This window comes from Podarcis liolepis (genome assembly GCF_965112155.1).
Source record: "Podarcis liolepis genome assembly, chromosome: 9".
In the NCBI taxonomy this organism is placed as follows: Eukaryota; Metazoa; Chordata; class Lepidosauria; order Squamata; family Lacertidae; genus Podarcis; species Podarcis liolepis.
Genome location: NC_139564.1, coordinates 18,259,474 through 18,286,410, shown reverse-complemented (window position 1 = coordinate 18,286,410; position 26,937 = coordinate 18,259,474). Strand labels below are relative to the sequence as shown.

The following is a 26,937-nucleotide window of genomic DNA, read 5'->3' as shown; positions in this document are numbered from 1 at the left end:
CTTATTGTAAGTTATTGTAAGTTTAAGTTAAGTCTGCTGCAACTGGATTTCTTATGGACAGTGCCAATCCTGAATGTACTGGGTTTGTGACCATTACGCTCATTTGCCTTTAGTAGCAGCAAAACTTTGCTGGATGAAATGTTAATTGCCTCTGGTCTATCTTTTGGGAATCCTGCAACGTGTTTAAGTTTTAACTTTGCTAACTATATGTTGGAATCTGCTCCAGATCAATATGAGTAGAATTCATGACATAACTAACCCCTTTGCAGCCTCAGGAGGAGCACAGGGAGCATTTGCTACACACTGCAGCCAACACACTAACATGTCATGACACACAATTTGGAAAGCTCTGCTCTAGGTACTCATTGTGACCTGTGGGTCACCAATCATACACAAAATGAAGGCATTCTAAAGGGAGCTTGATTAGGAAGAATGTAAGTAATTTTATTTGTATGGAGAGGTTCTATCACCACAAGTTAGGCCTCATATTACATGCAGCCACCACCACTTTGAAATCTAGACAGGAGGTTACAGTAGTTCAGAGCGTAGGGCTGAAAGCTACAATTGGCTGTCTTTCTGCAGATGTGTAGTATTGGGAAGGGTTGTAGCTCTGAGATAAGAACATCTGCTTTCCCTGGTTCAGTGCTCTGCATCTCCAGGTAGGGCTGGGATTTCCTTCCTGAAATCCTGGATTGCTGTTGCCAGTCAGTGTAGGAAATATTGAATTAGATGGACCAATGATCTAACTCATTATAAGCTCCTTATCTTCCCAGGTGCTCCTCAGTAAGCTTGCAAGCAGTCATTTCTACATGTTTCTGAATGTGAATCCATGCCTGAATTCCCTTTTAAATTTCTACTTTGATATTCCAACTTTCTCAGGATGGGGATCAGGACATGAAATTATCCTGTGCTGCTATCCCCAAAAAGATTGCATGTAAAGGCTGGATGATGAGGTTCATGCCATGTGCAAGATCACATCTAGTTCAACCTTCAGTTTTCTTCCCTCCAAAGCAAATGTCTGTATTCCTGGCCAGCTAAATTTCCTGGATGGGCACTTTGGCCAGGATGTGGGGGTACTGAGCCGCAGACAAAACGGCAACTTCTCCAAATGGCCTGCTAGATTGGCGTTTGGTGGGGCATTTCACTTAAGGGCTGCCACTTGCTGACCCCCTAATTCAGCTTTTATAAAACAGAGAAATGTATGAGCATTTGCCTAGTGAAATCACGGAAGCTGGGGAGTGGCAGAGATGCCTTTTATCTTGAGCATCTCAAAGAAAGAGAAGGCAGTGACAGCAAGAAAGGATGCAGAGTTAACTATCAGTGATATATATATATATGTGGAAGTATGAAAATACAAGGGAGCAGGAGGAATGGATTGTGGTGGAGGACAAAGGTGGAAAACACGCTAAAAAGAATTTGAAAGGGGGCCATAGAGATTATATATATCAATATTATCAAAAGCGGAGTTAGCAGATGAAAGAGCATAGATGAAGAAGTAAGATTTACTGGGGTGATTCTTGAAAGTGGATTAATCGCAGCAAGCCTGGGGGAAATATTGCTAAGAGGATGAGGAGATTTTCCATCACTTGGCAGCCTTCAGTTCAAGGCTGGAGCCCTTCTAAAAGACATAGTTCAGTCAGCATACAGGTTAATGTATTTAATATAATGATACCTGGAGAAAATCTATTGCCCCAGTGGTTCCTTTTGGCTTTTAAATTTGCTTCCCCCCCCCCCCGGACTGCAACTCCCAAATGCCTCAGCCAGAAAAGGAATGAAAACATTTAAGTTGTCATGAACTGTGGTTCAGGATGGACTAGATTTAGCTACTAGTCTTGCATGAAAAAGCATTCTCTATAATTCAAAAGCTTAAGTCCTACTGAGCCATGCACCTTCTGGATTAAATCAACATACGAGGGAGGGGGGATGTGTAGATGAGTGTGCTAACTCCGCCCCCAGCATCACTGTCCACATTGCTCTCCACAAGTTGCAAGTCTGTAGAGGAAGCCTGCCATACACCTATAGGCTCCCTTCAAGATATAGGACCTCGATGGTGCAGATTTAAAGCATGCTGCATCCATACATTCCCATCCCACATGTTGATCTATCTTAGAAAGGTAAACACTTGAACAGATGGAGGGCTTAATTGCCACCCTATCCAGTAAATGGTGTCATGTCAACCATTTTGGATTCCTACCTCCTTTGGTTCGCCATTCTTCAGAAAGAAAACAGCAGCCAGAACTTCTGCAACAAAGCAGGGGCAGAGGCATGTTTGACGAAGGTGCCCTATGCTGGGGACTTACTTGATGGAAGCAGTAGGAGACAGCCATTTTAATTTCCCATAATTCCCTGGAGAAACACAGGGATACTATGGGAAAATCAAAATGGCCTACCAAGGTCCTGGCATTTCTGGGGGTGTTGGATATATAGCCACAAGTTCTGGAGGGTCTGGTTGGATCAGGACAAGGGGTTTAAGGAACTCAGAAGGTGCCATCTGACACTTCTGGTGGGTCACAGTGAGCTATGCCAAAGCCCTGAGAGATGTTGAGGGTGAGGAGTCTGATCCCATGGAGGGAACCAGAGGGATGTCACCCCACTGCCCCATGCCTATCTCACCCATGGTTTCAACTCCAAGCTCTGGCATCACTGTTAGTATTTTTCATTCTCTGTTGCTGTTGGATCTTGTGATCCACACTGTTTACATTCCATTCCTCTGGAAGTGTGAGAATGGAAGCTTAGACACTGAACTTCCATCCTATGTGCTGCATTTTAAATTGCATTTTAACCTGTATTTTAAATTGGGTTTTTCCCCCCTATTATGTTTTTACTGCAATTTTACTGGTGTTAGCCACCCTGAGCCCACCTCTGGCCAGGGAGGGCAGGGTATAAATAAAATTTTATTTTTATTTTTATGTTTTGCGGCTTTTTGCTCTGTCTCCTGGACAGACAGGTTGTTTGTGTGAGCTGCTCCTCGCACTATTGTTATTTTCTTTATTTTGATTTGCTTTGATTTGATATAAAGCAATAAAAAAAGCGATCCTGCATACAGTGATACCTCGGGTTAAGAACTTAATTCATTCTGGAGGTACGTTTGTAACCTGAAACTGTTCTTAACCTGAGGTACCACTTTAGCTAATGGAGCCTGCTGCTGCCGCCGTGCAATTTCTGTTCTCCTCCTGAAGCAAAGTTCTTATCCCGAGGTACTATTTCTGGGTTAGTGGAGTCTGTAACCTGAAGCATCTGTAACCTGAGGTACCACTGTACTTCCGCAGCCAAGCTTTTGTTTACTGTGCTGTTTGTGTACTCATATGAGCAGATGTGAGTCACTGAGACACAGGACTGTTGCCGAACGCTTCATAACCAGAGCCAGGGCTTTTTCGGCTGTGGTTCCAATCTGGTGGAACTCTCTGTCACAAGAGACTAGGGCCCTGCGGGACTTGACATCTTTCCTCAGGGCCTGCAAGACAGAGCTGTTCCACCAGGCCTTTGGCCAGGGCACAGCCTGACTCCCTCCTTTGGCAATCTTCACAGAACTCTAGCCCAATAGTAGCCATTAATTTGATTTGAATTAATTTTATAATGACATGATTTTAGAATGTTGTATTATTTTATTGTTGTTAGCCGCCCTGAGCCCGGCTTCAGCTGGGGAGGGTGGGATATAAACAAAAATTTATTTATTTATTTATTTATTTATTTATTTATTTATTTATTTATTTATTATTACTATTATCCTGTTACCGGAGAGAGAGGCTCCACTAATCACCTCCACTGGATCCTTTGCCTCCACTGGATCCTTTGCCTCTGCCAGCTTTTGCCAACAAGCCTCCGCCCATCAAGGAGACAGCCATTACCCAGTCTGATTCCAAGCCGATGCTGTCAACTCTTCCATCATCCAAGACACAGATACACCAGCGCTGATGTGAACATGCCACTCATGCCCAGCCCACCACGAGTAGTTCCCACTTATTTGCTCAGCCAGTGATGCATCCCACTTACCCCACTGAAATCATACCACCCCACACCTTTATAACGGGAGCCCAAGGGCCTGCCAATCGTTGGATCAACATCTTTGCTTTCTGCACCAGTGACCTTTACCTTGCTTATGTATTGCACTAATTTGAACATTGCAGTTCGTAGCAGAAAATGAAAATTGAGTCCAGGTACTTTATCCAGCATCAGCCAGGACAGCTACCGCTCCTTGAGAGAAGTCTTAAATATTAATTTATATGATATATCCGGTGACATGATTAAGTCTGTGTGTTGCACGCTAGAGTATTGCTGCACAAATGAAGTCTACATATCACCAACTACAGACAGAAAAGCATTAGTGCATATTTGACTCCCAGTTCATGTGAAATGTCCCCCACGTCTCATACTGTACTGTCATTCTATTCATAAACCTCAGTTTTCCAGTCAGATTAAAATCAGCTGACTTAAAGTACTGTGATAGAAATGAAATGCTGGCTCCTTACACTTAATTTGACTTCATTCCAATATCACTCACCAAATTGTCACACATGCTCTGACAATGACAGTTGAGTGTCTTACTTTCCACTGGGAAGATGGGTAAGTGTGTTCTTCATTCACTCTTTATCTGAAGAAGAGATGCCATGAAAATCCAGCTAACATCAGTGCCCACATAAATGAGTCAATATACATTCCACTACCAACTCTCAGGCTCTCGATTATTGTAAATTTAGCAATCCTCCTATTATTTGCAGATGGTATCTGTTCTGTCTCCAATAATAAACATTTCCAGTTCTGTACCAGATTTCCCTCTGGAACAAATGCAAATATGACAACAGTCAAATGGTACACTCCATCAGTCAGTTCAGTAGGCGTCACACAAAAACCATGGCCCTGTATTAAATGATATCTTCCCACAATCCAAATCACTTGCATGGAGGAGACTGAGAGACCATATGCCGTGGATTATTATCTCTGCATATCTATGCTGGGTCACCACACTGTGCTGAAATGTTCAAATAACATGGGTGTGTGTGTGTGGATCAAATACATAGAGACCATAACTGAACAGTAAGACCCCATTCTAAGCTATCAGAGGTGGGACTGGCACACTGGGTGGGTCAGGAAAGTAGGTGCCAATCAATCACTTCCATATGATTGGGCCAAATCAGGGCAAGGTAATGTACAATCCAGCTGAGTGTATGCCAGGAGAAAACATTCCTCTTCAACCAGGCCTTTGGCTGATTATCACCCTGTACCCTTTTAAATGTGTTTCTGAGAGGTAGTGGGGGTATGGGGGACTTACTGGTTTGTTCTTGTTCTTGTTTATATTATGCATTTTGTGTTTTTTATCTTGTATTTTTATGTTGTGAAGCACTCTGAGATCTACAGATGAAGTGTGGCAAACAAATTGTTATAATAATAATATTAACAACCTGAAAGCATTAGAATCAATATTTTGTTTTGTTATATGAGACAGGCTCATAATTTAATATGTATGGATGTCATATAAAAGTATGCATTTCTGTATTCACAAAAGTAAAGCTCTTTTGCTGATAGAAGACATATATGAAGACATGTTAATAAAATTTGTTGTATCCAAATTCAGCAATGAGGTTACTGTGATCAAAGACCAGCCAATGTGGCACCTGCTGAGTGCCATATGTCTCCAAAAATAGTGACAATATTCCCCTTGTTTAATCACCAACGCTTTGATTCTGTTGAAAGAGTCAACAGTACCACTTTCCCCTTTCTTCATGAGTGTTTACTGCTTGTTCCTAAAAGCTTTTTTTATATAACTCACTTCCATTTGTACAGTAGGAGAATTGACTACCAATCAATTACAGCACTAAAGCACTTTAACAGGGCTTAATGAAGTGCCCTCAATCAGCAAGGAGCGTAATAATCTCAAAGCCACTTTAGTTCATTCAACAACGTAATCCCTGATCCAAAAGTCTTTACACAAAGAACAATGGCAGAACATGTCTTTTAAGGATTGGCAAGCAAGGTCAAGCAAGAGTGGAAATAATAGGTCCATGGTTCTCAAACCGTGAAGTTTATGTCCTTAAATAGCTACAAGGACATTCTTGCAGTATTCCCATAAATTGCTATGAACCCTAAGGTTACCTCTGTTGCTTGACCTTGGACATTTCTTGGTACGTTTTGGAGTTTCAATGTCTGTGAATATCTGGTGCTGTGGTGAACTTTGCTGTATTCGTTTTATCTTCTGCTGCTGATTTTATACTATAGTAGATTTTGAGAAACATTGGATTTTGGATTTTTATTGCCTTATTTTGGTATTCAGTTATCGCTGTTCATTTTAAAACACAATTAAAACTCATAAATTTAAAAAACCCCTGTTACTGAGAAGCAATGACAATGGGGGGAAGGGAGGAAGAGACACATAACCACCCTTTTTATCATCCACTCCCAAAGAGTTGAGCAAAAAGATATATTTTGTCATTAACTTGTCAAGTACTCAGTAGTTCTTACATAGAGCACTGAACTGTGTCTTACGGAGACAGTTTTTTCCCCTTGAAGCATGATAGTAGCCAAATTTTGCACCCTTTAGTTGCGTTCTTTCCCTATATCTCATGTGGGAAATCTAGATTAAAATCCCCACGGAACTTCATGACTTCCAAGCCCATTCACCCCATTATTGCAATAATTCATATGATAAGCAATAATGCACTCTATTCCAAAGAGTGCTTAAGAAAGGATGTGTTTTACGTACTGATGCACAACAGTTTAAGAAGGTAGTTCTCTACATTCTGACATGACCACGGAGCAGAACCTGGGGTAGGGCTAGGCAAATGAAAGGGTAGGGCTATCCACATTGAATCAGGCTTGACCCTTCATGTCACCAAGGGCAAGGAGCATGATTAGTCCCTGCCTTAGTGATGCACTCTTTTAATTTTCCCATATGGATGCCACTCCCCCCCCTCCCCTTGAAAAGGTAAAATGCTGTATTTGAGGATATTATTGAAGTTAGGGCAAAACCCTCCCCCAGTTTAGCACTGATAGTGATTAGCGTTTTCCTAGCAAATTACACACACACACACACACACACACACACACACACACACACTGTAATGGGAGACTACAGCTTGGACACATCCATGCAACATCTAGTTTACAAGAGTAGGAATGCTGAAAGAAACATGAATGGTTTCTCCCCCTCCTCTCCCGGTACATTTATTTTATCTCCCTTTCCTCTTGTTTTATTTTCTGCAGCGCCGCTAGCATACAAAAGGGTTACTCCTGAGGGTCACCCGCTTTGTTGCCGTTGTTCCTTTGTTTGTGGGTCTTGTTAGTCTTGTTATTTAGAGGCATAATAGTTTGTATTTCAGTAGTACGGAACTGGGTGGGTGAGAGCACGCCACTCCAAAAAGTAAATGTCAAAAAATACATACCAACCAAATGTCAAATGCCAACCAAACAGATGTCAAAACACTATGGCATTCTCCATTCAAGCATTCGTTACTGCATAAACTCTCACCATTGTATATCGAAAAGGCGAGTCAGAATCCCTCTGCAGCTCATGCTGAAACACGCAAAAGCCATTTGGCAAAGGCTGAGCCATGAACTGGCAATGATGAGCTCCTTGCATTCCAAGTACCTGCCATAGGCAGCCTATTGTGTAGGAACCATCTGCTACCTGTGGGAAGCCTGGTTAGAATGATAGTAGAGGATGATGTGTTTCATAGCACCTGCACGACACACTGAGTGCCTTGGGAACAATAGGATGCGGACATGATCCTGCCTTCATTTGGCACTGGTTTGCAATCTCAGCATGTGTTTGAGAAGTCTCACGATTTTGTTTTCCACATCAAAATCCCCCCCCCCCCGGAAACCGATACATGGCCATTTCACCATACGCCTTCCCCAAGTGGATGTGGGAATTGGCTCTCAAGAAAAATGGTTGATATTTGATAATAAAAACAATAAGACAAATGGAATGGTTCTGTACTCTACCCCTAAACTAATGCTTTTTTGATGCTTATCCTTCGGGAGAACTATATATCATGCGTGGCACTAGAAGGCCTGATTCTGTATTCAGCCACTTATGTGGAATGTGGGTACAGGAAATGCACAATGAGATGAGAGTAAATGATTCTGCCTGTCACAGGAAGAGAATGCAACATGGAAATATATGCCACTCTGCATCATTGATTTGTTGGGGGAAAGAATGTCAGAGAGTATGGGATATGATACTGGTTATTTCGCTTACTTTTGTAATGACAGCTGCAGAAAATGATACAGACCAGTTCTGTAAGATCCACAATGTGGTATTAAACTGAGATGTCCCCCAAACATGGCACAAACACTACTGTGACTGACCGCATCTTAGGTAAGGACTCTGTCTTGGGAAAGATACTATTTTTCAGCACAGATTCCGCATTATATAAAGTAAAAATGATAGTGATCTAATCCACTGGTGGATGAACAATACTGTAGAACAGATTTCACAAAAAATGTAAATAAATATATAAAAAGTTTAAATAAAAGTGATAGATATATGCTCAGAAGTATAGGTACAAAATCATAAGAGCGTGGCTTCTAACATATAAAAACACACACTCTTAATTTATATATACCTATATTTCTTGTAAAATGTCTGTCTGTGTTTAGTGTACAGCTACATGAATTTGTGTACTGGTGTATTTTATTATTACGTCCAAAAATCTTTCCTTATCCCCATGACACTATATATCAGACTTTAAGCAATGGAGTATACACTGCTTCTAAAATATGAAAACTGACAATTGTGATTAAGAACCTCAAAGCATTGACTAAACAATGTTGTCCAAGATGAATTTGTGCTTTGAAACGTAAGGTGCATTTTTTTCAGGCATGTGGAGGCCAATTTACAGGTGCTTGCTCATCACTCAGTGACTTCTGTTTCAAGTAATAAATTAAATAAATTAATAAACTAGGAGTATAAAGTGACAGTAATAAACATGTGATGACAATTACATCCAAAGGAATGTTGAAAAATGTGGTGTTATGGGGTAAGGATATTGTTATGAGCATTTCAGAAAGTCCCAACTTTCTATTTGTGTGTGGGGTCTTTCATCCTTTCCTCTAAAGGAAAAAACCAACATCCTCTAATGGAAGAACTTGCTCTCTTCAAGAATCTGTTGCAGTGTTATTTGACCTCTTCAACTCCCACATAAGACTGAAATAATTGGTAGAGGCAGATGATGGAGAGGTTACAGCAGTGGTGAGATTCCAGCTATGATATGACTGTTAACTAATTTACAACATATATCTGATATCTTGGAAGACATAGAAGTTTATCTGCGGCCATTAATATCTAATGATGCTAAAGAAATCATTTAGGGAAGTTTTAATGTTTGAAGTTTTATTCTGTTTTTAGTCCTCTGTTGGGAGCCGCCCAGAGTGGCTGGGGAAACCCAGCTATATGGGCAGGGTATAAATATAATAATAATAATAATAATAATAATAATAATAATAATAATAATAATAATAATAATATAAAAACAACAACAACAACAACAGTAGTAGTAGTAGTAGTAATTCCAAATTATAATTGTGCATTGACGTGGTTTCATTAAATATGAGAAGTCTCATAACTTTTGCATTGTTTCTAAATGACTGCATATATAATAGGAAATCGTGAGTTTGTTGAAACTCAAACAATTATATTAATACATAAAAGAGCAAAAAAGGTAACACCAACTTTGCTTTAAATTTGTCTTCAGCTGTAATTTATTATTTCCACGCCAATTTCTAGGAAGGCCCTAATTTATCATATCAGAGGATGTAAACTCATAAAGGGTACAAATGCTATTAGCCTTACCCACACTCTCGAAAGATAACACATACACCCCCAGCCCCATTTGCAAGGGCTGCTTTGGAAGTTCTGCAGAAACTTCATGTATGAAGTATGCAGGGATTCAGACTTCCTCTTCCCATGCTTCTGTGCCCTTACATTAGGAAAGTGCACAGGTCCCAAACTGGAATGCTGGAACACAGGAAGATTACATCACTGGTCCACTGAGTTCAGTAATGACTACACTGACTGACAGCAGCTTTCCGGGATTTCACAAGGGTTTCTCCCAGCCCTACCTGCAAAGCAGTTATTTTACCACTGAACTATGGCATGCAAATAAACCCAAAATGAAAGGAAAAGAAAGCATGAATCACTTATGCCACTTCTTTCACTGCTTCTAGATAACATGCCAAAGAGTCCTCTTATTTTCAACTGCTGACATTTAAAATACAACAAACAACTATAGCAACTTGACTTTTCCGGATTTGTTTGTTAAGAGAAGGCAGTGCACAGAGACCTCTGAGCCAGAGCTTTATCTACATGTTGTTTTCCTTTTTAAAAGGGCTAAAAACAAAAAGATGCCACAAAATGTGATGTGACCAAAATTAATTTTAAAAGTCAGCAGTTGGACCTACAGAGAAACAACAAGAAGTAGTATTTCAAGGCTGCGGGGATATTTCTCTTTCAGCACTTCCCCCCTCTTTTCCTCTATTTTCCCCCTGCCATGGCATGAAAATAGATTAATGATGTACAGCAGAGTTCTATTGACTTTGCCATCACCCCAGGCCACATTCCCATTTCTATGTATTCCAAAAATAAAACATGTAGTGTGACCACACTTGAATGAGAAACGACACTGTTGCACATCATGCAAAGAAATCCCACTGTTTTTAATAATCATTTTTCAGCTTGGCTATTACTAGCTTTGGCTTGCTGGATAGGGATGGCTCCAAGAAAGAACATGTAATCAGTCTTTCTTTGACCTAGGAAGATAATGTGTGTCTAGACATTCTGCACTACCTCAGATCACTCTGGAAAAACAGCTGCTAAAGATGAAAACACTAATATCATCTCAACAGGAGTTTCCCCTCTATAATCTTTCATACCATCTTAACTAACCTTAAGGTACATTCTGTTTGTCCTCTGTAGTATAATAGAAAAACTTGGAAGAAAAATGTAAAGCTAAGTTGTTTCTTTCAGGATTGAAGCAATGTGTGTCTTTGGGCAGGGGTAAGCCTAAATTTCAGGCTCCTGTTAAATCATTCCTCTAACGTCCATTCTGTTAGAGTCATGTCTAGAAATGCTATCATTTATTCATAAGAAAATGGGAGGCTGTCATACTAGAATACAGTGGTACCTCGGGTTAAGAACTTAATTCATTCTGGAGGTCTGTTCTTAACCTGAAACTGTTCTTAACCTGAAGTACAACTTTAGCTAATGGGGCCTCCCGCTGCCGCCACACGATTTCTGTTCTCATCCTGAAGCAAAGTTCTTAACCTGAGGTATTATTTCTGGGTTAGCAGAGTCTATAACCTGAAGCATCTGTAACCTGAAGTGTCTGTAACCCGAGGTACCACTGTACATAATTTTGAGAGGATTTTTTTGTGATTGTCAACTTCTAAAAATATAAGCATCTAATCACAAGCAAACCACCAAGATATTGCTGCATGTATTTCAATGCAGAACAGACTGGGTTGAAAATGTTGTTATAGAACAGCAACCTTATTGCACGGGTGTGTGGAGATGCCCTGAGACATTTTGGTAAGCTTACTAATACCCTTTTTGAGTCCCTTGAAATCCCTTGGATGTTTTGCTTAAGTGGGCACCTTTGAATTCACCACAACATTTTGCTTTCAGTGAAGCTAAGTGCCTAGCATCAAATCAGACCCTTTTGTAGCCCCCTCCCCAAGATATTCTGGGATTACAACCCATCTGTCCCAGCCAGCAAGGCCAATGACCAGGGATGACAAGAATTGCACCTAAAGAGCCACAGGTTCCCCCACCCCAGCTTTAGTCAAATAACTTCAAAATGCTATTTGAAAATCAGAAAGTAATATATACCTATATCTTCATCCGTACAATATCACTTGTACACTTGTACACAATATCACCTGCATTATCACTTACATGGCAGGAGGGGGGGGGCTGGATTCAACAAAGTTTTTGCAGTAGCAGAAGTCAGTGCAACGAGTCCCACTAATGCAGTGGGTCTTCTCCCCCTCTTTTCCTCCCCCTGCCCTGGTGCCCTCAACAAATCTGCTTGAATGGGTTAAGAAAAGCCTCCAGAACTGTACAGGGTGGGAATCATTCTTTCTTGAAAGCAGAAGTGTTGACAGAACGATCTCCTTAGTGCTAAATTGAATTAATAGTAGGTTACACATTCTTCTTTAAGGAATATTAAACTTTTTCAACACAAAAAGAAACCACACAGACAAGTAAGAATTAGGAAATCTATTCTCACCTTGCGGATGCCTCTGCTAAGTTCTTCTCCATAGTTGGTACCCAAGATTTCAAAAAGGACATTAGGATTCCCACCATTTTCTGCAAATTCCAGTTCTCCCGTTAAGCCGTTCACTCCTCCCTGGGTGCACAAAAAAGGATGAGAATAAATTCAGATATAGCCATGTATTAATTTCTGCAAAATATAGGTTTGTAGTGATTGCAAATGTGAAAAAGTTTAAAATGGCAAAATTTAGCCACCCGGTTCACAATATTGTTGCTCCTCCCTTTATGTATGCATGAACTTTTTAAAGCTCAGAATTGGAGTAAGATATTATTAGTCATATTTAGCAAAATTAAAACCTACTATTAATTCATTTGTAAAAGTAGCAGCTCAGATAATGCCAGGTTTTACAAAGGCCAAGGTTGCTAGAGGAAAGCAAAGCACTTTGCAAATCCATATCTGAGCAGAACCATATCTGCTCAGAAGTCATTCCTATTGAATCCAGTGGGGTTTATTCCCAGGTAAGCATGGTTTGGGGCACAGCCTCGCAATCTTTACTCTGGGCAATGCAAATGTTTCTAAGTGGAAAGTCAGATTTGGCAGAATTAGGGCGTGACATTTTCTGGTAGATCTTTCTTCTCATTGCTAATGCCAACAGAACCAGTAATGCAAACAGTAGCTTGGTCACTCCGAAACAATGCCTTCAAATTAGCCATTCCTCCAGGCAGCTGGGCCTGTCTTCATTAAAAACTAGAAAGGAAAAGGAAGGCACTGCTATCAAACCACATCTTCGTGGAATCTTGGACTGTGGATTCCAATCTGCACCTGGGCCTGATCAGTGTGGCTCAGGCAAGACCACTTTGAAACCTGAATTCAGTCGAACCCATTCCACTCCAAACCCTAGGCTTAAACCTGTCCATGCAGACCTCCCAGGACTCATTCTGTTATATCAAACATGACAGAGCCAACTGTTGAAGCTTTAACTGACTGCATCATTTGAGAATGCTGATGGGGGAATCACATGCTCGAATGCTTCCCCACACATATAGAAAACTAGTACATCACAGACAAGACTAGGCTAGAGCCCTTCTCCCTGATGCACTAGCTCTCCACATGTAGAGAACTTAGACATGCCAGTGGATCTAAACTTGCAGACACTTCTGCATTTTGAAGAGAGATGGTTTCCAGAGGTTTGTAATACACGCTTTTGAATCAATCAGATCTGTCACATCTTTAAATGTCTTCAGCGCAGTATAGAAAGGATCGCACAGTACAGACTTTGATAAGACACTGAACAGAAACGCAAGGTTAGAATTTTTGCCCTCCTCAGCTCATTTTCTCCCTAACGTTCCCCAAACCTCTCACCATCTCTTAGAAAAGTAGACATGCTCAAGTTGGAAACTGCAGAAACAAAATGACTGCATTGTGTATTTATTCTCTATCGGTGTCTTCCATATCAAATTTGCCGCATCTACAACCCAAAACACAATTTTTCTTAGCCAAAGCCTAATCGGCTAGCAGAAAAATCAAGTCTTGGCTTTTCTGCTTCATAAATCATCACTCTCCATCACTGACAATAAGGAGTCTGAAATCAGAATGTAGCCGTCAGAGCCATGGATGATGCATGAGGCACTAGGAATACAGCCTCTGCGATTCCCCTTTCCACAGGGCACATGAAAACTTGCTTTTTGTCAGTAACCTAAACAAATGTGACTGGGAAGGCCTGGGGGGTGGGGGACACAGCCCAATGCAATACTGCAGCATCATTTTTCTTTAGCTTGTATTGTTGCTATCAGCCTTACTTTAATAATTTACATAGATTACAAATGGAAATTGATATTTTTCTAGCACTGCCATTATTTCATATTACGAGCCTGTTCGCGTATTCTTGAAGTGTCTTTACTGACTAATGGGGAAATTGTCAGAGGTTTGAGTAATGGAAAGAGTTGTTTTGCCCCCAAAAGGAAGAAATATCTTGATGGATTCCAATTTTATATATAAAAAGAATGCTGTAGCATTTATTATGGTTCCTGACAATATTTGGATGTGCATGTGTTACTGTGACCAACATTACTTTTACTAATTTTGCTGGGCTCATATCGAATTTAAAGACGATGTAATTTGCATTGGCCATTTCCACAAGCAGCTTTATTCATGGGAGAATTTGTAATAGCTTGCAGTGATGGAAAATGTTTCCAATAATTTATCACATGCAAGGGAGGAGAAAAGCATATATACGTGAATATGTGAAAAAAAGCATTCCATTTAAAGTCCAAACAGGACATGGTGCACTTTTCTTCAAAAAAAGGACGATCACATTATTACAGGGATGGGTGGCAACCATACCCCAGGACTGAGTTTGGCAGTATTCGAAACAGCGAGCTTCAGTACCTCTGACTGTATGAAGAAGCCACAGCTTACAGATCACAAAACCCCTTGAAACCAAGAACCCCAAATGTGATAATCAAAATTAATGATTCCTTATATTGCATAAATCAAATTGTAGAACTGCAATTACTGAATCATAATCAGCTAATTAGAAGGGATAATGTGGCAATGTGGTCAATGAAGTATCTCAGTATCCCAGTGTACGGTCCACACAGTGCACTGCAAGTTGGTGGCAATCTTCCATCTATTTTAATGATTCTGGATCACACCTTACTCTCTAATACAAGTTAACTGCTTGGAAAATTGTAGCTTCCTTTAACCAAGCAGTAATATTATAGTAATACTGAAAATGGATGACCTCTTTATCTGCAAGCGAAGAGCTACATTTTGAGTAGCCCGATTGATGCTCTGGAAGATGGAGGGGGGAGGGGGGCAGGACACAGAACCACAACAAAGATTTAGCAGCTGGAGTCACACATTATGTGCTGTGCTTTACAAAGAGGCAAAAAGGTCATGTCTAAACTGTAAACTCTTTATCTGTCAAATGCCGAGGGAAAATTAGCCACAGCACCATTAACAAGAGCTATGTCTGAACCTCTAGAAAGCCCAATTGCTATTGTTTATGCGGTTCAGACTCTGTGGGTTTCCACAAGCTAAAAATTGAAGGAGAAGCATTAAAAACCAAAAGCCCAGAGGTAATAGTTTGAAACCAGAAAAGAAATTAGAAATTGATTATTCCCACTAAGGAGCCACAACCAAAGCTCAGCCCAGAATCTAGCCAAGAACATGTGTGAATCGTTACTGCTGCCACCTGGAGTTTTATACACTTGGAGAGCTAACCTTAAGAGCCACTTTTATCTATCAAGCACAATTTTGCTGCAGCTTATTTCAGAAGCAAAATCCCCCCAGGTAGATCTCTCTCCCCCCAGCTCAGCTCTTTGAAGTGATTCACACACACATTAGAACAATATATAATATTCTGCAAATTTCATATCTAATATTGTCAGTTGGGGGACTTATTTGGATTATGCTGCCCTTATGAAAAAATCAATTTATTTCTCGTCCTAATTGAATTCTGCTTGATGTAACATGTGTTCTGGGCACAGAAAAAGAGAAGTATAAAAGTGTGTGGCTATTATTTTGCTTCTCTGGGAGTAGTGAATACAATGGCTTAAAAGAAATCTGAAATCCTTCAATAGACAGATGGTCTGCCAAGAGTGACTGGAGGAGCCAAAGAATGGGAGAGCCTTGCCAGATACTAAGGGTGGGGAAAGCATCTTTGCTTTTAATATTTGTGTGGTGAGACCTAGTTACCTTCCAAAACTTCAAAACTGTTAATCACCTGAGCACTTTTTCCTGTGGAAAGGCAAGTGGGGAAATTTGTCTTAGGAGAGGAATAAGAGATTTTTTAAAAAAGAATAGGCATCCTGGGGCATGGGGAAGAAGGTGGTAATTGAAGTGTTCTGGTTCAAAGTAGAGATAGATCAGTCCATTTCTGGTCCATGTCACTCACGTGCATTCATTCATAAGTCTGTTCTATCCCCTCTTCACATTAATTTAATTTTAAAAAATCTGCATGAAAACCTGCATTTAAATAAGTGTGTGTGTTTGTGTTGTTGTTGTTTAGTCGTTTAGTCGTGTCTGAATCTTCGTGACCCCATGGACCAGAGCACGCCAGGCACTCCTGTCTTCCACTGCCTCCCGCAGTTTGGTCAAACTCATTTTGGTAGCTTCGCGAACACTATCCAACCATCTCATCCTCTGTCATCCCCTTCTCCTTGTACCCTCCATCTTTCCCAGCATCAGGGTCTTTTCCAGGGAGTCTTCTCTTCTCATGAGGTGGCCAAAGTATTGGAGCCTCAGCTTCAGGATCTGTCCTTCCAGTGAGCACTCAGGACTGATCTCCTTCAGAATGTATAGGTTTGATCTTCTTGCAATCCATGGGACTCTCAAGAGTCTCCTCCATCACCATAATTCAAAAGCATCAATTCTTTGGCAATCAGCCTTCTTTATGGTCCAGCTCCCACTTCCATACATCACTTCTGGGAAAACCATAGCTTTAACTATACGGACCTTTGTTGGCAAGGTGATGTCTCTGCTTTTTAAGATGCGTGTGTGTATTTGAATGTATATATTTGAATGCATTTCCAAATGTACTTCTCTCAAAAGACACACTTCAAAAACATTTATCTAAAAATATGCATATTTTAAATACATTTTAATAGTTTTTGTTTGAGCCAAGTACATTGCAAAATTCAGAGAAGTGTGAAGTCCAAAAGAAAGCTATGTACAGATTACACTAAGAGACGCAGAGCAGGTCAGTTCATACTGAAATCCGCAAAGAACAAATGCACCAAGAGGAGGGAGAAAGGTTGTTTTCTGCTGCTCCAGAGAAGCGGACACGGAGCAATGGATCCAAACTACAAGAAAGAAGATTCCACCTAAACATTAGGAAGAACTTCCTGACAGTAAGAGCTGTTCGACAGTGGAATTTGCTGCCAAGGAGTGTGGTGGAGCCTCCTTTTTTGGAGGTCTTTAAGCAGAGGCTTGACAAGTGCTCTGATGGTGTTTCCTGCTTGGCAGGGGCTTGGATTCGATGGCCCTTGTGGTCTCTTCCAACTCTATGATTCTATTCTATGAAGAGCCTGCTGTTCCAAATGCACTTGCTTAGGGGCTACCGTCATAGATACCCTAAGGCATTTTGGTGTTTGGGACAGACAATCCAAATAGAAACCTCAGGTTTGTTAAAAGACAGTCAGTGCAGCAAGGGGGTTGGAGGGAGAAACAGGATTCAACTCCCCACTCAGTCAGGAAGCTCACTTGGTGACCTTGGGCCACTCAGTCTCTCAAGCCTGACCGACCTCACAGGAATTTTTGTGATGGTAAAACAGAGATTGGGGGGGGGGGTGAGAAATGTTCTCCTTTGAGCTTCTTGAAGGAAAGGTGGGATATAAATGTAATATTAAACAAAGATAAAACATAATTATAGACAAAATAATTGACGCTTCGTAGTTGTAACGGCACCTCAAAATTTGCCAACTGAGGACAGGTAGGATCAACCTGCTACTACCCAATGAGAATCAGCCCACAAATCATAATATGATCAAGGGAAAGGAGTATGGAATAACTATATGCATTGTTGACTTCTCACGGTATTTATAATTATGTGTTTTTTTAATTGTCAGTGTAGACCAGGTACCCCCAACCTTCGACCCTCCAGATGTTTTGGACTACGATTCCCATCATCCCTGACCACTGGTCCTGTTAGCTAGGGATCATGGGAGTTGTAGGCCAAAACATCTGGAGGGCCGCAGGTTGGAGGTGCCTGGTGTAGACCATAGAAAAAGTTTCATACTGTGAGAACAATCAAGTGCAAGTCTGAGATGAGTCAAATAATATCTCTGTAGTTTTGTCAGGTATATACTGCAGCTCATACTTGTAATCTCATATTATAAAATTGTGATTCTGTGGCTGGTTTCTAGATCCTGCCCTTAAAAAAACAACACACATTTTAAATATGTCTGAAGGGAAATGAAAACAATGTAAATCTGTAAATTCTGAAATCTCCATACCTTTTGAATTGTTCTGAAGAGATTTCACTACATCCTCCAGATACAAAAAGGTGTTGTTGTTTTCATTTTGTCTGGCCCTTATTTGGTGCTGCTTTCACATTGTATCGGGCTAGCTATTTCTCTTTGCGTGGCAAGGGAGAATTGCCTCAGACAAATTAATCATTACTCTGAGTGACTGCTGCAAGGTGAAAGGAGGAGTTTGTTTGTTTGTTTGCTTTATTAATTATCCTCTTTTAAAATGGCAGAACATAGCAGGAGACAAACTGGAAATGTTAGCCAGGCTGACAGGGCAAAGGATTTCATAAACTCTGGAGTGCAAAATTATCATGCGTGCAAGTGGGTTGATGTTGCACTGACAGAAAGAAAGAAAGAAAGAAAGAAAGAAAGAAAGAAAGAAAGAAAGAAAGAAAGCATTTAAAACAGACAGAATGTAGCCCAGGGGTCGGCAAGGTTTACCTCGCCTGGGCCGGTTCACTCCAGCAGAGATGCCTCTGTAGGCCGGATCGCGTGCAAACATGAGTGTGCGCGCCCCCGATTTCCGGCGTCTGCATCTGCGGAGATGCGATTTCCGGTGCAACAGAAGTGAGTCCCCATGCCACGCTGTGCCAGTTTAGTGTAGCACGCGGGGACTCGCTGAGCAGGTGGCTCGGTTTGGGGGTGGCTCGGGGGCCGGTTAGTTGACCCCCATGGTTATCCCTGATGTAGCCAATAGCTACCTCCTCTTACTCCCAGGCTTTTAGATGTATCTACACAAGTGTCAGGCATGGGCTGGATGAGGAAGGGTGGTGGGTGCCACTTGCCCAAGAGACCCCAGGGAGGACACAGAAGATGATGTCTTAGACCCTGGATCATGGTGGTGGGACACTGAAGAGCAACCTGGGGAAGGGTCGAGCTGGGAGGCGTTAGAAGCAGGAAGTGTCAGCGATCAAGGGGGGGGGGTCAGAAGAAGGAGGGCCTTCCAGCACAGAGGCTGAGAGTCACAGTGTGAGCACAGACTCAGACAGAGAGGAGTCAGAGGTTGTCCTTGCTACCAAGCAGCAAGACAGTCCCAGTCCTGATGGCTCCTCCCAGTCTGACACCTTGCTTGAAAAGAGTCCTGCTGAGACTTTCCCTCTCAACTCATTCCTTTCTTAGACATGCTCTCTCAGACTGTCCCCCTGCCTAGTGTTACCAAAGAGCACAGACTTTGAGGAAATTAATTCCTGCGTCCAGTCAGCGCTTCCCCTGTGCAGCTCTGCTTTGGGGCTTGAGGCTGACCTGACAGTTCGGTTCTTATCTCTAGAAGCGTTTATTCACAGAGCAGTAAATCCATCACATTCCATCGGAACTTTCCAGCATCTTTCCCGTGCTCCAAAAGCACACACTGCCTCTCTGCAGCTGAGCTGCGTCTCAGGCAGAAGCGGAAGCAAGTCTGAACAGCGACACAGACTGTGATGCACTTCTCTGCATCAAGCTCCTCCCAGATACAGAACACCATGGAGTTTTAACCCTGTCCAAACTCCACACAGACTTGGTGTCAATTTAAGGGCACCCCATGCCAAGGATAGCCAGGGTGGTGCCTTCAGTTGCTGGACAAAACCTAGTCAGCTCCTGCCAACATGGCCAATGGTCAGGGATGACAGGAGTTGTAATTCAACAACATGCGATTGTAATTCAACTACAATGGTGACTGCTGCTCCAGCATCCTTAAGGCACACCTAAAGCACATGGCTCTTGGGAACTGTAGTTTACTAAGAATGCTGTGAATTATAGGTGTGGGGGGTGAACTAAAGGTCCCAGGATTCTTTGGGGAAAGCCGTATGCTTTAAAGGTGTGCTATGGATGTGACCGACGAAAGTTTCTTCACCATAAAAGTAGATAGAGTTTGAAACACATTTCTAAGTATCTGAAGCAGCTCCTGTATACAGTTGTATGCAAAATTATTATGTGGTTCTGATTAGGATGGGTATCTGCCTAGAAAAAAGGCGAGAGATCTGCCCTCCATTTCAGTGCTTGTTTACTGGTGGAGGTGGGATTAGTGAAAGTCAAATTGATTAACATGGAATAAAACACTGTTATCTTGCATGTCATAATGACTTGATGGTTCCTGCCTCTCAAAAAATAACACAAGCATTTCTGTGCTTTAAAATCTCTGCAGGCCTAACAAGTCCACAACCATATGGCTGATGTGGACAACCAGCTGCTTCTGCTATTCATGTAGTAATAAACGCCCCATAGGCAAATACTTTCCCCAGGATATAGGTCTTGGAACACCCATTCACAAGGAGGGCCAGTACTTGATGGAAATCAAGTTTCCACATAATCTCTGTGAGCGCTTAGTGAAAATCATGGTCTTGAGAATCCACAAAAGAATCAAAGCTCTTGAGGGGGAAAGAGGGCTTGGAAGATGTCTTGCTTTAGATACCATGTGAAGGACAGATCCTTGATGTGACACACCCATATTCCAAAACCAGGCTGCAGAGTGCTGCAAAATGTAGGGAAGAGCAACAAACAGAATGTGGTTTTTAAAAAACAAATCAACAATTTAGGGAACAACATGAACCCACTAGAAGCCCAGAAGCGGATGTGTCAAGAGTTATGAATTAAGCTCTCCATGTCTGTATGAACAAAGTTGTTGGAGGGGAAAGAAGACACAGTTTACCAAAATGTGATAGCAACGAATAGGAAAAACAATTTTTTTTAAGGCAAAGAAGGGCAGGATCTGAAGTACCTTCTTGATGGTATCCAGCATGGATCTCCCTCCTTGCCATGGTTTTGAGTTCTTCCTAATGCACGTCAAGCTAGCCATGCTGTGCCACTTCCGATCCTCCAGCTTCTTGTGGAAAGCGTTCGCCAGCAAAAGCACAGTATCATATATGTAGAGGTTGGTAATCTGTCAAAGAGATTTATTATTATTATTAACAAATGAATTGTGAGCAGCTAGCACACACATGCAGGCAGAATTCATCTGTGGCTTGTCCCAGCTGTCACCACTCAGGCAGTCAGTAGCTTAAACGCAGCCTCACAGCTTGGAAATTGGCTGAGCCTAGGAGGCTGCATATGAGTTAATTCAGCTTGCATTTTTCAGCATAAACATGTTCCAATCCACTGTTGGAAATCCTCTAGTTTAATGCTGTGCCATAAACTGTCTCCTGATTTCTCTTAAGTGTTCTTCCCTTGTGAAAGAGGTCTCAGTTCTTCTTCTTCATACCCATGGTACTTTAGAATTTCTGAGAGGGTTGAATTTTGTGCTTGCTGTTATTAGGTGGTTGAGAGTGGTGTGTTTTTCCTTACAGTAAACATTTTTCCAGCATTCTGCAGTCTCCTCCATTGCCTGTACTTCCTAATCTGGAAAAGTCTCATTGGAAGAGTCTTCCCCTGGGCTTTAATTGAGGGGTGGGCACCTGGGAAGGCTGCAGAGAGCAAATGAAAGAACAGACACAAGTGCTCTTGGGCCTCCTCAAAAGTGAGGTAAGCACAGCAAAAGCCAGATTCACCCATGTGAATCTCACCAAAATATTCTCTCTCCTATGATAATTTTCAAATGCAATTTCTTTTCTTATTAATTGATGGAGGGTGGTCGGGGGGGGGAGTGGGAGGAAATTTTGGCACCACACCACTCTTTGTATTTCATATTCCCTTATTCCTGGGTACTGTAGTTGGTTAAGGATACTGAGAGTTGTTAGGGTAATGCTGTTCCCCTCACAAAAACAGAATTCCCAGAGTTCCATGGGAAGAGAGATTGATCATTAAACCATTCTGCAAATTGTAGCTCTGTGAGGGGAATAGGGTTCTCCCTTAACCAACTAGCGCCTCCAGGATTCTTGGGGGGAAGTCATGACTGCTTAAAGTAGTGTGATGCTACATTAAATAGGTAGTGCAAATGGTGTTTAAGTCATATCTTTGTAAGTACTTAAGAGTGTTAGACTTGGACCAGAGAGCCCAAGGTTCAACTCCCTATTCACCACTGAAGCGCATTTGCTGACCTTGGGACAGTCATTATTTGTCAGCCTAAAATACCTCACAGGGCTGCAATGAGGATAAAATGGAGGGGGATAATTATCTATTGTGTCTTAAGTTCCTTTGAAGAAAGGTGGGCTATAAATATAGTAAGTGAAAAAAATTAAAACTAGTAAATAAAATAATAAATGAATTCTACCAGTTCATCTGCCATGGTACAGCCTAAGGACTGGCTCTTTGTGATAGGGATTCACACAAGTAAAATCAGGTCTATAATGGAGCTGCCTCTCAGCTGCCAATTGTCTATCTTTACCCTCACTTTAATGGCCACTTTGTAGTACTATTATTTGAAGATGGAAAAATTAGCAATCCTTTGGTTAAAGCAATAATTTAATTAATTTTAAAGCTGACAATTTAATTTATTTGAAATTTTTCCTCTTTTAACATATGCTCCTCTCACCTGTCGCTGGGAAGGTCATAAATATGGCCTGAGCAATTGAAATACCTGCTTTGTTATGAATTAGCTTTGGCATCTGTCTTTGAAAGGCTTGGCAATAAATCCCTTAAATCAGGGCTTGAAAAAACGTTTAAAACTTCCAGGAAGCAAAGACAATAAGGCTCTAATTGACACATAAAGGCAATAAGACTGCACTTGGCATATAAATGACATCAGCTTCCATCACCATCATTTCCAAACAAATTGACTTTTCCCCCCTTTTCCTTTTAAATGCAGTGTCTTAACTTTGTATAAGAGGAATACTGAAACACCATCAGAGTTTGTATTGATGTATATACCTGTTAATTTAGGAGCAATTTTGCAGTGCATCTATCAACTGTTAATAGGACTCTAGAGAACAGTGATCAGCAGACATTAAACAGATATTTTAAGCCTTTACCAATAGTTCAGATGAGTACTTATGGCATTTTCAGTCACCAATAATTCATATCCAAGTTAATTTCTGCATCTCCAAACTCTTTTCCTGTGACCTCAGAAGAAAGCTCTGTTAATCACGGTAACCCCAGAACACGCTATATGGTGATCATTGAAAGATTGCTTCATATATTTATTGCTCTCACGCCTAATCAAAACAGGTTTCTTAATGCCTGTATAATTCAACTGAAGGCACTGATTTAATGCACATTTCTCAGTAGCCGCAGTGTTCTGTTGAGGAGGAATGAAGGCAGGAGGGGAATGATGGCATGACCAATAATGACCTTGCTAAGAACCAAAACTATAAAGTTTTTAATATTTGATTTTTGGGGAAATTCAGGAGGAAGGAGAAGCATGTATATGGTCAGTCTTAGGGTGCTCACGAAGCATAATCTGGAGGAGAGGGGGGAATGGCACAGCGAGCAGCAAAGAATGGAAGGAAGTAGATGTGGTATGAAGTACAGGTACAGAGTTACTGTACTTATTTTGATTTGAAAAATACTGACCCACCCTGACTGCAGGCCAGAGGCACCCTGGGCAAGGACTGGAGGAAACCATGTGGAACAGAAAATGATTAGTGACAGGCAGTAAGGTAGCACACTAGGAATATGGAGAGCCAGTTCCAAGAAGCCTAAATAATAGTGCACATTTATAGTCTGTGTAGTTATGACCACTTGGTTTCTTGAAATCAAATGCTTTACCATGATGTTTTAAAAATCATCAGACTCAAACATGCAATAATTCACAAAGGAAAACAGAAATTAAAATGAACTCACAAGTTTAACTAAGTCTATATCCCACTCAGGACCTACAAATTGATAGCTTAGGGTATACAATGTTCTTCTGGCACATGAGAAGTGGAGGTAGGGGCAGACATTGGTAATATGCTGCCCTGTGTGAGGCCATTTGATGCCCTCCTCCCAGCCCTCATTGCACCATTTTAAGCCGTGCTTTGGGAAGGAGGCGCAAGGCTCTGGTAGGGTCCTAGATTCCCCCAATCTCCTTCGCAAGGCCTGGTAAGCACTTGCCCAGATTTGGGAAGGAGGAAGGAGGGCTCTAGAACCCCATCAGAGTGCTTATACCTCCTTCCCAAAACCAGAAGATGCTCTCCTCAGCTGCACACCCGGTGTAACGACACCACTTGCACTGCCCGAAATCCACCTCTGGTGGAGAGACTTCCATTGCTGCTATAACCCACATAGGATGCGCATGCCTCACCCCAGGGTCTGTCCGGTTAGTGTGCTGCAGGAAAGCGATAAGGTCTACCTCATGGCCTTGCTGGTTCTTAAAACTGACTGGACGATCAGAGTAAAATTGTTTTGTTGAAATGTTTACACTGTGTAATCACCTTTAACATGTCTGGTCTGAAAGTATCAGTTCACGACAGTTTTCTCCATACTGGTGCTCCCCCAGATGTTGCTCTGCAACTCCCATCATTGCTGATCATTGCACACAGTGTCTAGGATTTATTTGTTGTATTTATTCAGGGTAAATACCACTTGATTGTAGTAAAACATTTAAGTGATTGACAGGAGTTATAGTCCAACAGCATCTGGAGGGCAGCAGGTTGGGGAAGGCTAATCTAGAAGAACATGGGAAGAACATTTACCAGAAATACCTGCTATCTTGTCAGAGTCCCTTACCTCAAAAGGCAGGGGATTTGAATTATAGAATGGGAATCAATGGTTAGCTCATTTGAAAAGAGAATTAAGAGTCTCAAGTGAGATTTACAAGGTTTCTAGTATGTTTCACCTTTAATTGCTGATTGTTAGCTGTGTTTGGTGTGGTATGGAATTGTGAGTCTGAACAGAACACCTCTCCCTAAATTTTATTAAAGTTGAAATCAAGGCTAGCCAGAAGGTCCAGAGTTCACAAAAGGTTAGCAATAGATAGATCACAGATTAAGAATTGAACATTTATGTACAGTGGAACCTCAGGTTACGTACTGTCCTCCTTATGAGTGCTTCACCCAGAAGTAGATGTTCCTGGTTGCGAATTTTGCTCTGGAGTGCGAGCAGAAGTCGTGTGGTGGCAGCAGCGGGAGGCCCCATTAGCGAAAGCACGCCTCAGGTTAAGAACGGTTTCGGGTTAAGAACGGACCTCCAGAACGAATTAAGTTCTTAACCCAAGGTACCACCGTACTCAGTTCTGCACAGATACCTACCCTGAAGAGGCCATTTGGAAATGGCAAGCTTCAAAGCTTTCAAAATAAATGCTGTGATAAGCTTTGCATGATTCAGAGGAAGAAGCTTGTATATGCCAGCATTTTTAAGAAAAATGATAGGAAGATTTCCCCCCTCCTGCAATTCTTGTATAGGGATAAAAGGGGCCTAGTGTAACCCATCAAATTAGAGGACACAACTACACACTTCACACTGTGTTCTTACAGCTATGCTGGTGCCAACATTCTCAAATCTTGATTACATGGAGCTCCTGACTCCTACTGACTGAAAGTGCAGCTAATGACCAATCAAAAGCCACCAAAGAAATATTCTCTGTAACAAATGTCAACAGGGGTGTAGAGCAGTTGGGCAAAGAAATGTGATGGGGTTGTGTCAAATATGAACTGAACACTGATGAAATGAAAGCTAGCCCTGCAGATCTGGCAAAGAGGATAATCAAAAACAGGATTAAAGAGATTAACATGCAGGCAGACATGGATTAGTTTCCTAATACATATTTTTCTTCATGGCATCGTCATGAAAAAATCTAACCAAATTTTTGAGACATTTAACTGATTTAATATCCTCTGCTGTTCAGGAGGCTCTTCCAATCCCTTTGATTTCAAGCAATGAAACTGGTGAAAAATATGCATGGGAAATATGCTAAAATGCTTGTCAGGAATATGCTGTGAATTTGTGGCCTTCAGTCACAAGTTCTTATGCATTACATACTGTATTGTTGGTTATATTCAGTTCCCAGGGACAGACTTAGCTTGTACCTATTGGCAGAACTTTCCATCTTAAATGTTTTTTATCCTATCTGTTATGTGATTAAACAAGAATCCCCCCCCCCACAAGTCAGAAATGTCGTTTTAAGGACTTAAACTGTGGATTTAAGGCTGTGTGGAGATAAACTTTTGAACCAAAGCATGTTTTAAGAAGAGCGTGGAATGTATAAGGGCTTTGGAATGACGCAGTTAAAAATACCGTCGCCATATTGGGAAGTTCTGTCGGAGGACTTAAGTCTGAGAGGAGAAATAGAGCTGTTTTTATATTGTGGGTGAAACTCCTCAGTGGGACTTAAGAACGACAGTTCTGTAATTAATGATGGAAAGAGCGCTGTTATCTATGAAGGCGATGATATATGGAAACCATCTCGATTTGAGGATTGGAAGAATGGAAAAATTCACACAGGTTTATTATTGGTGCTTATCGACTTAAGGAGACTATCAGAAGAGATCATAAAGAAAAAAGAGAAAATATATGAACAGGATGTGATGTGGAAACAGCAAGATAAGACTGGATAGAATTATGAACTTTGTTTGGACTGATTTGGACATTAACGCAGTAGCAAGAAGAGGATCAGAATCCCCCTTCGGATCTTGAAATATGGGTCCCCTCAACAAAATTTAAAATTCGGCTTTGTAATTCGGAATTTATGTGATGTGATTTGATTGGCCGGTTAATAATTTTTTTAAAAAAAGATTTTTATCCTATCTGTTTTCTGATTCTGGGTGAAATGATGTACCTAATGCAAGGGTAGTCATATGACACTCTCTAGAAGTTGTGGGCTACAATTCCTATCAGTCGCAGCTGGCATGGTCAATGACAGGTTGATGGGAGTTGTAGTCTATAACTTCTAGAGGTGACCTAACATACAAGGCTGCCATATATGTGTGTCTGAAATCCAAAAAAAATTAAGGAAAATGATTGACAGGTGGTGACCCCAGCCTCCTGTCAAA

The 26,937-nt window shown here is 41.3% G+C and overlaps 1 protein-coding gene across 7 annotated transcripts in view; it reads right to left on the bottom strand.

Moving 5' to 3' along the window:
* GRID2 (glutamate ionotropic receptor delta type subunit 2) overlaps positions 1–26,937 on the bottom strand; it is an 818,982-nt gene that overhangs the window by 265,602 nt on the left and 526,443 nt on the right. For all 7 annotated transcript variants that reach the window (XR_014515533.1, XR_014515534.1, XM_083458633.1 and 4 more), the window contains exons 7-8: positions 20,874–21,035; positions 12,222–12,341 (exon numbers count right to left, since the gene is read on the bottom strand). Coding sequence is in view for 5 of the 7 variants with exons in the window: in XM_083458633.1 (XP_083314759.1) it covers positions 12,222–12,341; positions 20,874–21,035 (282 nt within the window). In the remaining 2 variants the exon portion in view is untranslated. The remainder of the gene's footprint in view (positions 1–12,221; positions 12,342–20,873; positions 21,036–26,937) is intronic.